Below are 14,943 nucleotides of genomic sequence, written 5' to 3'. Positions count from 1 at the left end.
GTTATGTTGTCCTCTCTCTCTTTTCTTTGGCTACATTATTTGATTTATTTGTATGCTTTTCTCAAATTGTGTGATTCAGTGTTAGGCTTGAATTCAGAGCCTTTCCATGATAAAATACTAAGTGAAAACAGCTATAGATGTGTCACTGAAAAGAAGTTGTTACAGTGAAGAGGGACGACTTAACTTCCTTAAATTGCTTACCTTCTTCTCTCCTCACGTCTACTATATAAATCCTAAACTTTTTAAATTGAGGTATAGTTGGTACACAATGTTACACTAATTTCAGGTGTACACCATAATGATTCTTGACAAGTCTGTATGATATGCTTGCTCACCACAGTGTAATTACCATCTGTCACTGTACACTGCTATTACAATACCATTAATTATATTCCCTGTGCTGTACCTGTTATCCCCATGACTTATTCATGCCATAACTAATCCTAAACTCTTTATCTGTTCATCTACTCTCTTTGTTTCTGGGCTTATGAATTAGTGAGGGAAAATGAAATCAGTGGTTGAATTAGTGCCACTGGAAATTAATATTTTCTTTTCTTAAGATTTTATTTACTCATGATAGACACAGAGAGACAGAGACATAGGTAGAGGAAGAAGCAGGCTCTCTGCAGGGAGCCTGATGCGGGACTGGATCCTAAGACCCCAGGATCACGACCTGAGTCAAAGGCAAATGCTCCACCACTAAGCCACCCAGGCATCCGGGAAATTAATATTTTCTAATCTAGGGGAACCTCAGGGGCTTCTCTGCATTTCTTTTATGTGACCTAGCTCCCTTTGCTCAATTTCTTAGCTGCTCTTCTTATGCCTAATACATTCCACCTTCTGTTATCCTTATGATCAGGAAATGACCTTGCCTTAGAGTTCCCACATCAAGATGTCACCCTGTTAATTTAAGACCTTAGACTTATCCCTTTTTCTGTGTCCTTGAACATCTTTGTTTCTTATGACCAGATAAGAGTTTGATAGAAGGCTTCAGTCTCAGAGAAGACTAGTCTCTCCTTTTCTGGTCATCTCAAAGACCATGTCCTCTTTCCTCTTCTTTCTAGCTACTAGTCCTTCTTCTCAGCCTGTAAGTAAATTGGTAGACTGTTTTGTTTTGTTTGTTTTAAAAACCACTTTGACTTTCATCTCCTTCATAGCTACTCCCTAAGTTTGCCTTTCCCATCTCATCTTTCTTTGCCCTTTACCCAAACAGTCTTGTATTAGACTTTGATGTTTCCCTGAAACTCTTAAGCTTCAAGTGACCAACTTTTATGAACATGCTTCAGCTGTAGTCTTGTCTTTTCTCTGGTATTTGTTACTGTTTTCTATTTCATTCTTCTTGACCAAGAAACCATCTTGTTTCTTTTGGTTCCTTTGACATACATTTCCATTTTTCATAACCCTAACATGACCTGTCTCTTTTTTAAGTTCCCGTCCACCCCCTCCTGTCTGTTCCTAGTCCTTATGTTGGGGTTTCCCAGGGTTCTGTCATCATCCTGCACCTTTCTGCATTCTGTGATTTCTCACTATAAACTAGGTCAGTTCCATGGTTTTAAATCTCTGCTACATGATAATGACTTCCAAATCTACATTTCCAACTTCAGCTTGCTTTAAGCAACTGATCTCTATATTCAGTGACTTATATCCCATAAGCAGCTCTGATTCCCAGCTTCTACAACTGGAAGGACTTAGTACCTAGTGGAGGAGTACAAATTAGGCAGCCAGTGGAACTTCCTGATTGAGTCCAAGGGGAGTTGCAGTGCGAGTGGAAGTTCTTTCTGTTTGGAACAAGATGCAGAGAGAGAACAAATGGCATCTGAAGATGCTGTGGCAGCCTTTGCAGTCAGAGGCAGCATAGGATACAATCTACCACAAGAATCTTGGGTGCTATGAGAGCAACTGAAGCCAAGATAGCTAAGTGTCTCTTGTGTCCTTATTTTAAAATTTCTCTTATGATCTTTCCCTGTTCAGGAACTAGGCAAACTAATAGACATGTTTCATTTTCTTTCTACTTTGAAGCTTTGTCTTGGGGCCTAGGGGGTGAGACAACTAGCTCTCCTTGACTCAGTGCCTCAGTACCAAGAGGAAAGTGTTGGAGGACAACCTAATTCTGGTAATAATCTAATTCTCAGGCTTCTTCAGACCTTATAGTCCTCCATCCTGCTTAGCTTATTGTAGTATCATAGAGTAGCACAGTCTTATTTTTTTACCTTTTTTTTTTTTTAAGATTTTGTTTATTATTTTAGAGCAGGAGAGAGAGAGAATGCACAGGAAAAGGGACAAACAGACTTCTGGCTGAGCGGGGAACCCATGGAGGGGCTTGATTCCACACCCTGAGATCATGACCTAAGCCAGAATCAACAGTTGGCCACTTAACTGACTGAGCCAACCAGCTGAGCTACTCAGGCGCCCTGAGTAGCAGTCTTTTGTTTGTTTGTTTTAAGATTTGTTTACTTATTTTAATGTGGGAGAGGGAGTGGGACAAACAGACTTCTGGCTAAGCAGGGAACCCAAAGAGGGGCTGCATCCCAGGAGGCTGGGATCATGACCTAAGCCAAAATCAACAGTTGGCCACTTAACTGACTGAGCCACCCAGGCACCCCCCTGAGTAGCACAGTCTTGGTTAAGTTTCTATGACTGGCCTAGCTTCTTATCCATGTCAATGTCAGAAGTGAAGGAGGCAGCTTATCCACAAACAACCTTGACTTCTAATCATAGTCTCTGTCATGTGACCTGAGCATGAGAATATTTTCAACAGTATCTTATGGAGAAAAGTATATCCCAGCTGAATGTAGCATCAGTCATGGAAAAGATGAAGATTTATGGGGGACAACATTTGTTTATAAAGAATTTGAAGTAGGTTCTGAAACTTTTTAAAATTTTTCAGATAGAGTCTAATGATTTAATATATAGAGCTCAAGTCTTAGCTCATTGTAGACAGTTAATGACAGCTCGTTATTGAAGAACCTCTATATTTATAATGCCATTGTAGGTAATAGGTTCTGAGACATCTGAAGAGCAGGCATTGCAGCTGCTTGGGAAGACTCTGGGATGGACTTGTCATTCTTCTCATTTCATTTTCTAGACAATTTATATACACCCAGTAATCTTAAGGATCTTATTGTCCAAAGTCAGTGGCAGTCCATTTGAACTAGTGATGAGAGATGAAAATGCACTAGAGGAGTGATTGGCACTTTGCAACCATTGTAATAGCTTGGTTGCCCGGAGTGTCTCCACTTCAGGAATAAGCTGCTTGTTCTGGGTTCCTGAGAATGGTCAGTTCTGTGTTTAACTTGAGACCCTTTGGTGAGGCAAGTACTCAGTGACTCATTGAAGCTTATAAGGAAATTGATACACCAAAGCAGCTTATTGAGTGTTTTGACAGCGATGGTAAAGAAAAATTGCTTCTTTCCATCTTACATTTCATATTTCAGTTTTCACATTGTCACCACTTATGATCAGACTTGGGTTTCAGAAGGATGACAGCACTAGAGAACTCACAAATCTTTGGTAGCTTACCACAGTTTACAGGATTAAAAATGTTTATACTCAGTATTGAGTCATTTGGGGTCTTGTATAATTGGGCTGTTGCAGTTTTATCTGATGTTAGGAATAAACAAGTGAAGATGTAGCTCTGTATCCACAAAACTTCTCATGCTCCTCAAATCTGCCATATTTTTCTCCCTTCCCCCCTCCTCAGTTAAGCTGTTACCTTTACCTAGAATATCCATCCCTCACTGGAAGATTCCAGCTTTTTGTGCAAGATTCAGTTCAAATGTCATAGCCTCTGCCTTTGATTTTCTTAGGCCCTGGGCTCTCCTATCACATCCTTTTGTTTAAGACCTCTAATTTTATGTTCTACTGGACTCCAGGCCTGGGCTTAGCAAACTTTTTCAAATACAAGAAGCCAGATAGTAAATCTTCAGGCTTTGTGGCGATATGGTTTCTGTTGTAGTCACTCAGCTCTGCCACTGTGGTGAGAAAGCAACTATAGACAATATGTAAACGCATGAGAATGGCTGTATTCCAGTAAACTGTAATTGCAAGTTTGGTGGGCTGGAAATGGCTTGGGGGCCATAGTGTGCCAACGCTCACTATAAGCTCTTAAGGGTACAGACTAAGTCTTCTTACTGCCTTTTTAATCTCCAGCACAAGGTGCAGTGCCTTTGATAGGCTCTCAGTAAATGTATGTTGTAGGAATAAATGTCACTACCTAACAGTAAGAATCGACAAGTCAACGGTCATACAAAGTGATAAATTACTTACTTATTTGTTCACTTCAGAGTTGTTTAAATTGACTCAAGTATTTTTTAAATTAATATAGATATGTTTGAAGAAAGAGATCTATAAAAACAATAAAATTGGAAGGAAAGGACACACTTTAATGATTTATATCAGAAGGAAGCAAAGGTTATCTTTCCGAGGAAGAAACTGTGAAATTAAAAATAATATTTTTAAAGGAATTAAAGTGGATATGTTAATAAGATGGTAGTATTTCTCCTTATGACTCAAATTTAATATGCCTTTTTCTGTTTCATCTTTTCTAATTTAAAAGATACTTATTCCCTCATTCGGTTGTCAAAAAGTGATTGACTGGGTACCGGGTCCTCAGCTGTGACTGATAAGAATGTATCCTATCCTGTAGATTTACTAGGGGTGGGGAAAGGTAGATAGCCACAGGACCCAGATCTTCCATAGTTAAGAAAGACTTCTTATTTTTTTCTAGATTGATTTGGAATCAAATCCACAGAACAGAAGTCCTGAGTCGCGTCCTGGTGTTGTTTATCCCAATACCAAATTTCATCGCAAAGATAATCTCAACCCGAGACACATAAATCTTCCTCTCCCTGCTCCTCATGCACAGTATGCAATTCCCAATCGTCATTTTCATCCCCTTCCACAGCTACCCAGACCACCGTTTCCAATTCCGCAGCAGCACGCCTTGTTAAATCAGCAGCAGAGTAATTTGCCTGAACAACCAAATCAGATGCCACCCCAACCGAATCAGGTAGTCCCACCACAGAATCCGTTGAACCAGCTGACTCAGCAGCCACCTCCTCAACTTTCTCCTGCCTATCAGGCAGGACCCAACAGTGCTTTCTTTAATAGTGCAGTTTCTCACCGACCACAGTCCCCTCCTGCAGAGCCTGTGATTCCTGAGCAGCAGCCCCCTCCCATGCTGCAAGAAGGCCACAGTCCTCTGCGAGCCATTGCGCAGCCTGGCCCCCTCCTTCCTTCACATCTGAATAACTTCACTGATGAGAACCCCCCAGGATTGCCTATAGGGGAGGCTTTAGGTAAGTTCTCCTGTCACTGCTGGATGTGACGAATTCAGATAATTTCCTTAAATTGACATGTACTGTGCAATATTAATTTGGGTCAGGATTGATTCAGTTCTTCAAATCATGGCAGCAGAATTCAGTTGCTTTGTCTAACAGTCAGAATCTTGTTCCAAACACTATATAATATTAAGTATCTAGTTGATCCAACTTACAGGATTACATGGGTAAGAAAGAATCATCATCACCATTACCATGACTTTAGTTACTGGCAAATTTAGAAAACATTTGCTTTCTCCAAAACCCAAGTTGTAGGCATGTCTTTTGTCTCTGTGAAGAAAATATGGTTGAAAAAACTTGATTATTTGAAACCCCAAATTAACCTGAAACTCAAATGCATGAAAACTTAAATTCTTCCCCGATATTTTGCAGATCGTATGCACGGGAATGTAGCTCTAGAAACACTAAGACAGCAGCAAGTGCGGTTACAGCAGTGGAATGAGCATCACGCCTATCTCAGTCAGGGCAGTATTCCATACCCACACCATCACCATCCTCATCCTCACCTCCAGCATCTTCCTCAGCCACCCATCGGATTACATCAGCCACCAGTGAGAGCAGACTGGAAGCTCCCCAGCAGTGCTGAAGATGAAGCAGAAACAACAGACTCAAGGTATTTCTGCAGGGTAAAAATCACCTTGAAACATGACCCCCTCCCCCTCCCCCTCCCCCTCCCCCTCCCCACACACCCTGTTTTCTTTCTTCAGTGTTCTTTTAGCCTCAAGCTGGAATACCGTCCCAAAGAAATTGGATGCTGGCCTTCCAGGCACATGCTACACAGTTCTATTGATTGACTCTAAAATATAGAGAACCCATTTAGAAGTAACTGGTGCAAATCTGGGCATGGACAATCTGTTGTGGATTGAAAATTAATGCGTCCCCTTGCTTTGTGGCTCTCCTGAAAAAGAAATATACCTTCACTGTGAGCATTTCTTTCATACTCAGTAGTAATACAAGAAATGAATGGACACAGACGTAAATTATTGTTTGAAAGTTAAAAATTATAGATTTATCATCAATTTTTCCCCATTTGCACAGAATTCTATCTTCTTTTAACTACAGATGTTCATGAGTGTTCAGTCCTTACTCTAAACTTGTTTTTATAGCCGTGTCATTTGAATGGGATGAAGTATTTCCTAATCCCTGTGAACAAATTCCACCTTGATGGTGACTTTATAACAGCCATTTATCAAAGACATGTAGAGACAAGGACAATTGTTTTTAATGCCAAGGGAAAAGAAGGAAATCAGGTACTTGGGCATATTTAGTATCTTCAACTCAGCATTGATTGAGTGTTACTGCTCACTTTTTTTTTTTTTTAAAGATATTTAAGTTTTATTTGAGAGAGAGCCCATGCACACAAGTGAGGGGAGAAGCAGAGGGAGAGGGACAAGCAGACTCCTTGCTGAGTATGGAGCCTGACTCGGAGCTTGATCTCCCAACCCTGAGATCCTGAGCTGAAACCAAGAGTTAAATGCCCAACCGACTGAGCCTCCCAGGCACCCTTTAATGCTCACTTTTTGGGATTAATTGATATTAGTTCTAAAATGAAATATTCTGATTTTGTCTGTAAAAATTAACACGTAGTTGACTAAAGCTCTCCTTGATATGACAGAGCTTTTGTTTTCTTTTCCTCATATTTCATCATCTTTATGTAGGTTTCAAGACTTAATCAGAGAACTATCTAATCGTGATCAAAGTGAAACACGGGAACTAGCTGAAATGCCACCACCTCAATCAAGACTTTTGCAATATAGACAAATTCAGACTAGGAGCCCACCAGCAGTCCCATCTCCCCCATCCAGCACAGACCACAGTAGCCACTTTTCTAACTTTAATGACAACAGCAGAGACATTGAAGTAGCCAACAACCCAGCATTTCCACAGCGCCTACCGCCCCAGATATTCAGCTCGCCTTTCTCGTTGCCATCTGAACACCTTGCCCCTCCTCCCTTGAAATACCTGGCACCTGATGGAGCATGGACTTTTGCTAACTTACAACAGAATCACCTAATGGGGCCAGGTTTTCCCTATGGCCTACCTCCCTTGCCTCACAGGCCACCGCAGAACCCTTTTGTACAAATACAGAATCATCAACATGCTATTGGTCAAGAGCCATTTCACCCATTGTCATCTCGAACAGTATCTTCTTCTTCGCTCCCTAGCTTAGAAGAGGTAAATGTCTTTCTTTTCCTTTTGGGATTAAATTCTTATGAAAAATACTAGTATTTATTGATTTGATGAGAAGAGAATTAAATATCTTTTGAAGGTAATCTTTTCCTGGAATTTATTTTAATTTCCACTCTTATTGTGGTATTTCAGGCTTTATAGAATGGTCATTATTGTTGAAACATGCCCCTTAGAGTCTTTTATTGCTGTTTTGGAATATTTAACATCTGACTGACCTGAGGGGGCTCTTCCTTCAAGCAGCTTTTTGTTCTATCTAATCTGGGCAAATGGTTTCTAGTGATTCATCTTTTTACTTAAGTTACATTTGTCAGTTATAAATGTGTTAATTAAGCTTTCCATAGATGTTGGCTATCTCAGCCAGTGGTGAATTCCTAGTGCTATGCTTCCTCCTGGCATCATCCTGGTGCTTTCTTAGCCTGGGGCAGTTGATACACTGCAATACTGATATCTGAGAGTCAGAATGGACAGTGTATTTAACCTAGAATTGACTCGGCTCAACTAGGCATTTTAAGGTAAACTGGATTTTTATCTTAAAATATGTAGGTATTTCTAAAGAGCATCTCTATGGACCTTCACTGATAAGAAAATCTCAGTAATTCCAGGTTATAAAACTTCCAAAATGGTACCATTGGTGTAAACTATAAAAATGTTGTCTAGCTGGTCCCCTTAAGCTTGCAGTGATTAAAGATGAGAATGTAGAAAGTTGATTGTGGTCATTATCAATCACAAATGTCTTTTTATTAAAACAGGATAAACATTTCCAATTTTGATACATGAAAGATATCTTTTTGACATTAGCTTCATTTTGGCAGTTCCTTGTTGATTTCTAAAGGCTTTAAAAATGATTCACGTGTTTAGCAAATTTTCTGCTGTACATGCTGATTAAAAAGTCATTTCATAGGGATGGTTCTTTATCTTATTTGTAGAGTTTTGGAGGTAATTTGTTCACATTGTTCCAGTAGACATTGACTGGCTCATCTCATATAATAATTCTCACGAAAACAGCTTAATTGCCATCTTAGGCTCCTGATATCAATTGTAAGCATAAGATGAATTGGTATCTGTATATTTGTATTGTAGGGATCTAGAAATTTGGAACCATACTTTTAAAGATTTGACACATATCTGACATTATTTCAAGTTAATAATGGGAGGGCTTAACAGCTAAATAGTAAGGTCATTTTCAGTTAAATGATGTTTTCTGTGTTTATGTATTTCTGATAAAATTCATATAGCTTCATTATTTCAGCCATTTGAAAGTACTATTTAGTGGGTTTTAATATATGTACAATATTGTGTCGCAGTCGCCGCTCTATAATTCCAAGACATTGTTGTCAAACTGAGAGAAATGCCATAACCGTTAAGTAGTTGCTCCCTAATTCTCCCTGCCTCCAGCCCTTGACAACCAATAATCTACTTTCTGTCTCTATGGAGACATTTCATATAACTGGAATCATTCAAAATGTGGCCTTTTGAGTCTGGCTTCTTTCCTTTAGCATAATGTTTTCGAAGCTTACGCACTTTGTGGCATATGTTAGTACTTCATTTCTGTTTATGGCTGAGTAATACTCCATTGTATGGATATACTACAATTTGTTTATCTCTTCATCAATTGATGGATATTTGGATTGTTTCCATTATTTTGCTGTTATGAATAATGCAGCTGAACAAGTTTTTGTGGGAAAGGATATGTTTTGTTCTCTTGGTTAACTTTGTACTTGAAATGACCTTGAGTCATGTGGTAACTCTATGTTTGACTTTTTAAGAAGCTGCCAAGCTATTTTTCCACAGTGCCTTCTACCATTTTACATTCCCAGTAGTGATGTATGGGGGTTCTAATATCTCCTTTTTTAAAAAAGAAATTGTAGCCATTTAGTGGGTATAGAGTAGTATCTCTTTGTGGTTTTGATAGGCATTTCTCTAGTGAGTAATGATGTTGAGCATTACTTCATGTGGTTATAGGCCACTTGTGTATCTTCTTTGGAGAAATGTCCATTCAGATCCTTTGCCCATTTAAAAATAATGGTTGCCTTTTCGTTGCAGAGCTATAAGAGGTTTTAAATATATTCTGGATGCTAGATTCTTATCACATAGATTTGTCATATTTTCTCCTTCAATGGGTGGTCTTTTCAGCTCCTTAATAAAGTATGCTTTGAGGCACAAAAGTTTCTCATTTGAATAAAGTCCAATTTATCTGTTATTTGTTGTTGTCGCTGCTGTTACTGTGCTTTCAGTGTCATACCTGAGAAACTGTTGCCTAATCCAGGGTCATGAGATGTACATTTCCCTTTCTCAGTTTTATAGTTTTAGTTTTTACATTGGGTTCTTTGATCCATGCTGAGTTAATTTTTGTGTATTATATGAGATAGTGTGACATTCATTATTTTGCATGTTGGTTATCCAGTTTTCTTTCTCCATTGAATGGTCTTGGTGGCATCCTTGTCAAAAATCAATTGACCAGAGTTGTATGGGATTATCTGTAGGCTTTCAATTCTATTCAGTATTGTCTATGTCCTTATGCTCTACCACACTATCTTGTATACTGTATCTTTGTAGTGAGTTTGTAATTGGAAGTATGAGTTTTATAGTTTGTTATTTTTCAAGATTGGCCATTCTAGGTCTTTTGAATTTCCATATGAAATTTAGGATCAGTTTTTCAATTTCTGCAAACAAAAAAAAAACCCCCGAGATTTTAAAAGGGATTGCTTTAAATCTGTAGGTTAATTTGAGGAGTATTATCATCTTAACAATATTAAAGTCTTCTGGCACCTGAACATGAGGTATCTTTACATTTATTTAAGTCCTTTAAAATTTTTAACAGCATTTTATAATTTTCCAAGTACAAGTCTTACACTTCTTTTGTTAAATTTATCCTGAAGTATTTTATTCATTTTCCTGCTGTTGAAATGAAATGAAAAAAAATGAAATTTTTTGGACTGTTCACTATTAATGTGCAGAAATACAATTAATTACATATTTATTGTATATCTACAAATTTGCTTACCTATTAGTTAGCTCTAATAGATATTTTTTGTGGATACCATGGGATTTTTTCATATAGAAGAAAATGTTGTGGGCAGCCCGGGTGGCTCAGCGGTTTAGTGCTGCCTTCGGCCCAGTGCATGATCCTGGAGACCTGGGATCAAGTCCCACGGCAGGCTCCCTGCATGGAGCCTGCTTCTCCCTCTGCCTCTTTCTCTCTCTCTTTGTCTCTCATCAATCAATAAATAAAATCTTAAAAAAAAAAAAAAATCTTGGATGTATTTAAATATTCCTTAGTTTTGGAATTTAAGTTCTTTGTATCTTTAAGCTGTTAACATTTGATATTACCATTTAGCTGTGTGTGAATAAGTACCTTCAACTGTCACTGGGTCCTTAGAGTGAAATTACTTTTGCAGAAACATTTGGTCACCTTTATCTCGATGCACAAGATTCTCTAACAGTGACTAACCTGCACTGAAAAAATACTTTGACAAGGAAAATATTATTTTTACCACATTGTGGAGTTTGACGTTTTCAAGTGCATTGGGATAATTTTTATGTGTTATGTAGTACAAAATAATTTTGTATGAATCATCTCACAGAATGAAAAGTTGTGTTTGCTGTTTATTTTCAGCCTTTTAAAATAATTTCTTTAACATTAACAATGCAGAAAAATGCCTTATTTCCTTCTGTACTGTGAATTCTTTTATTACTAGAAACCTTGGTAGGTTAATCTTATGTGGGATGAAAGCATCTTGATGTTAGCTTAATGGTTACTTGAACAGAGGTGGTTTTCATATTCTATTTAATTAGTATTTTCCTTTTTATAATAATTTCAGGGTTTTTTGACAAATAAAATACATGGTCAGCATGAAAAATGTAGCAGCTAGAGAAATTATTTCTAATCCCACTATGCAAAGATAGCTACTGTAACATGTGGTTTTTCCATAGCATTCATAGGGATGAACATGTGATTTCATAGCATTTATAAATATGATCATGGTTGATTACTTGTTGGGAAAACTTGAAATAACCCCCCCCCCCCCAATTTCGGGCTCAATTATATCACTCCATCAAGCCTTTCTATCCACCAGGTTGAGGTGCTTAAATGGGATCTTGATCCTATTCTGTAACAGTTTTTGCTACTTAAAATTTTTTAGAGTATTCTCACTTCTTAGATGTTTAAAGCTTAAATCCATGGGTTTTCCTTACCTCACTTAAATACAGCAAAAGCCCTTGGCCTTCAGCTGTTGGGATGAGGCTGGGGCACTGTGCTGTAGCAGTGGTGTCAGCAACCTCTTCCACTTCTAGTTCTTCTTCTTCTTCTTCTTTTTTTTTTTACACTTCCAGTCCTTTTTTGATGCTGGGAAGAGGAGGGGAACAGAGGGCAAAGGTCCCATCCTTACTCTGCGCTAGGTTACACACCATTTCTGGTTGGAAATAGAGTGATTAATTTTTCCGATTTGATTTCAAATTTCAGTGTAAGCTTGGGATTATGATTTATTGTTTTTCTAGATATTTAGCCAGTTGTCTTCATACTTGTTAAATTACTCAATTCTCACAGAATAGAATAGTAGCTTTCTTATCAAATGCTAAATTCTTTTTATAGCACTGTATCATACTTGGATTTCAACTAACTGCTGTGGGGGTGGGGAGAGACGAAATGTAAAGGGAAACAATAGAAGTTAATTCTTGACTTTGGAGCTTCCAGGGGTTCAATTTCTAGTAATTTTGGCATGATTCACAAATTTTTCAAGGGTAATTTTTTCTGTATGAGATTTTCCACTTTGTATGACAACTTTATAATTTAACTTCTGAGTAAGATGCCGTTCTTCAGTATATACTCAGATCTGTTTCCAACTTTCGATTTTTCTCCTCATCTAGCTATATGTTTCTATACCCGAGTTGCACTATTTTAATTTTTGAGGCTTTGTAGTATTTTAATTTGATAGTATAAAGTTTCCCTTACTGCATTTTTTTCCTTCCAGGGGTGGGAAGAAGAGAGGAGAGTTATTTGTTGGTTTTTCTACCACAAGTTGAGTGGTACCTTTGTGAACTCTCCCCGCCCCCCCCCCCCCCATACTGTCCCCCACTCCCAAAGAAAAACCTGTCTTTGGTTTTCTTTTTTCTTTTCTTTTCTTTTTTTGAATTACATCAAATGTGTAACTTAAATTAGGGGAAATTTTTTCTTTACAAATATCTTAAACCTCTCATTTAGGAACCTGGTATTCAGCATTTTAATTTTTCCCCCCACCTCTCTCCCTCCCTTCCTTTTTTTATTTTCTGAATGTTCCTTTGTAAAATTCTGTAGCAGCTTCATTACTGTTTAAATTTATGTTGATTGTTCCTTGTTTTTTTGTTTTTTGTTTTTTTAATGAATGGAGCCTTTTTTTCCCCATTATACATTCCAGTTACTTTATCTTGAGAGACAAATCCTCATTCTTTTTAAGCAAAAAACTTTCTTTTAACATAGAGCCAGCAATACTGATCCTGATACAGAACAAATGTTGCCAGTTAGGATATGCTTCACCTTGAAGTAGTTTGATTAAAAGCACTTATGAGTAATATGTGGAAAGTTCTTTTTTAAAGCTTCACTGGAAAAGTCTCAGAATTTGAAACTGCATGCTTTTGTGTTGCAGTGGTGGTATTGCTGTGATGGTCTTCCAATTAGATTGGATGCTTAGAGGTCGCTCATCTTGACTGGCTTTCAGTAAACCAACATTTATCAATGCCATCTTAGACCTGAAATGTAAGCCTCTGTGATGAATCTGCTTTGAAATATCTCGTCTTATGTGTTGGTTTTTGAACAAAGACACTGTTGACTCATCCAGTAGGTTTCATTTTTTTTCCTTCAAAGAACTCTAGTTTTGAAGTTGGTTGTCAGTTTTGATTTTAGTGTTGTCTGATTATCCCACACTTCCCAAATTCCCTTGTTTGGTGCAACAGATTGTTCAAATGTAGCTTGAAGATTATATTCTTGGCTGATTGACATATTCTGCCTGTTTTGACTTTAGAAGTGGGTGAGAAAAGAAAAAGAAAAAAAAAAAAAAAAAGAAGTGGGTGAGGATAGCTTGTGACTTATGTTGTGTAACCAGGTGGTACTAGTGTGGTCTTCTCAGAGGAATCATTAATGTATGGTATCTAATAAACCATCTGACGCACTTAACAGAGACTGTGATCAACAGATTAATAAATTAGATCTCTATTCATGCTTAAATTATCAAAGCTAATCATTTAAATGAGATGTTCTATTTTGATGAAAGTTTCTGGCACCATAGTTAATGACACTTGGAATTTTCACTAGAGCATTTAGCTCTTCCTTAGTGATTAGCTTTGATAGTATAATTATAAATAGAGCCCTAATTAACGTACTTGTGACCTTTCCCCCAGTTATTTATTTATACTTATACTTTTGAAATTTTAGCATTATATTTTGATATTTAGAAAGATATGTTAGCGCTAGCCTTATTAGAAAATGACGGGCAGCTCCGGTGGCGCAGTGGTTTAGCGCTGCCTGCAGCCCAGCGCGTGATCCTGGAGACCCTGGATCGAGTCCCGCATCAGGCTCTCTGCGTGGAGCCTGCTTCTCCCTCTGCCTGTGTCTCTGCCTCTCTCTCTCTCTCTGTCTCAATGAATAAATAAATAAAAATCTTTAAAAAAAAAAAAAAGAAAATGACGATCATTATGTTTAATAACGTAACAATTTCACAGCTTAGCCTAAAGAATATTTATAAACACAAGCATACATGGATATGATACTGGACCTAGAAGTAAGGATCTCTGACAGAGTAAAATGACCTGTTAAGCAATGAATAATTAAATTATTTTAGACCCGAGGACTCTGAAATGAAACCAGAGTGTCAGACATTGATTGGGGAGTGTCAGACGTTAATTGGGCTGCCATCTGAAGTAAAAGAACAATCTGATTGGCAGGACATAGTTAGAGAAGGAAGAGTCTCTTCATGAAAGAAACAGAACTGTGTAAAACAATAGGAAACAAAATGTGATCAAGAAATAAGGACAAAGTATGGTTTATATTTTTAAACAGTCTAGGGGCCCACAGGGCTCACGTATAAGTATAGGATAAGTATAGGAAACACAAAGGGTATTCTCTGTTGGAAATATCTTTCTTTTGCAGACTGGGGACCTTTTTCTGAAATTTATAGTTGTGGGCCCTTGTCTTTCAATGTAAATTTCATAGAAATTTCCCTGTGGGAAAAAAAATCTGAAATTTTAAACTCATTGCATTTTATTGTTGTTACCATATACTGTATAGTTTTTGAATTTAAATAACTTAAATAGGCTTGTATGTGATACCACATTTTAATTGTTTTAGCAGATCAAATTTTTGATGATTGTTAAAGTTGTTAATGGATTATGTTTGGACATTTTAATAAAAAAGAGTTAAGGGGAGCCTGGGTGACTCAGTCAG

At 37.7% G+C, this 14,943-nt stretch overlaps 1 protein-coding gene across 4 annotated transcripts in view; it reads left to right on the top strand.

Annotated features, from left to right (window-relative positions):
• The window catches only part of HELZ (helicase with zinc finger), a 159,013-nt gene that overhangs the window by 130,560 nt on the left and 13,510 nt on the right, over nucleotides 1–14,943 (top strand). For all 4 annotated transcript variants that reach the window (XM_072746776.1, XM_072746774.1, XM_072746777.1 and 1 more), the window contains 3 exons: nucleotides 4,727–5,297; nucleotides 5,712–5,952; nucleotides 6,998–7,514. In XM_072746776.1, the coding sequence (XP_072602877.1) occupies nucleotides 4,727–5,297; nucleotides 5,712–5,952; nucleotides 6,998–7,514 (1,329 nt within the window). The remainder of the gene's footprint in view (nucleotides 1–4,726; nucleotides 5,298–5,711; nucleotides 5,953–6,997; nucleotides 7,515–14,943) is intronic.

This window comes from Vulpes vulpes, chromosome 2 (assembly GCF_048418805.1).
Source record: "Vulpes vulpes isolate BD-2025 chromosome 2, VulVul3, whole genome shotgun sequence".
Taxonomy (NCBI): Eukaryota; Metazoa; Chordata; class Mammalia; order Carnivora; family Canidae; genus Vulpes; species Vulpes vulpes.
Note: the sequence above shows the minus strand (reverse complement) of the source record. Positions and strands in the feature narration are given on the sequence as shown.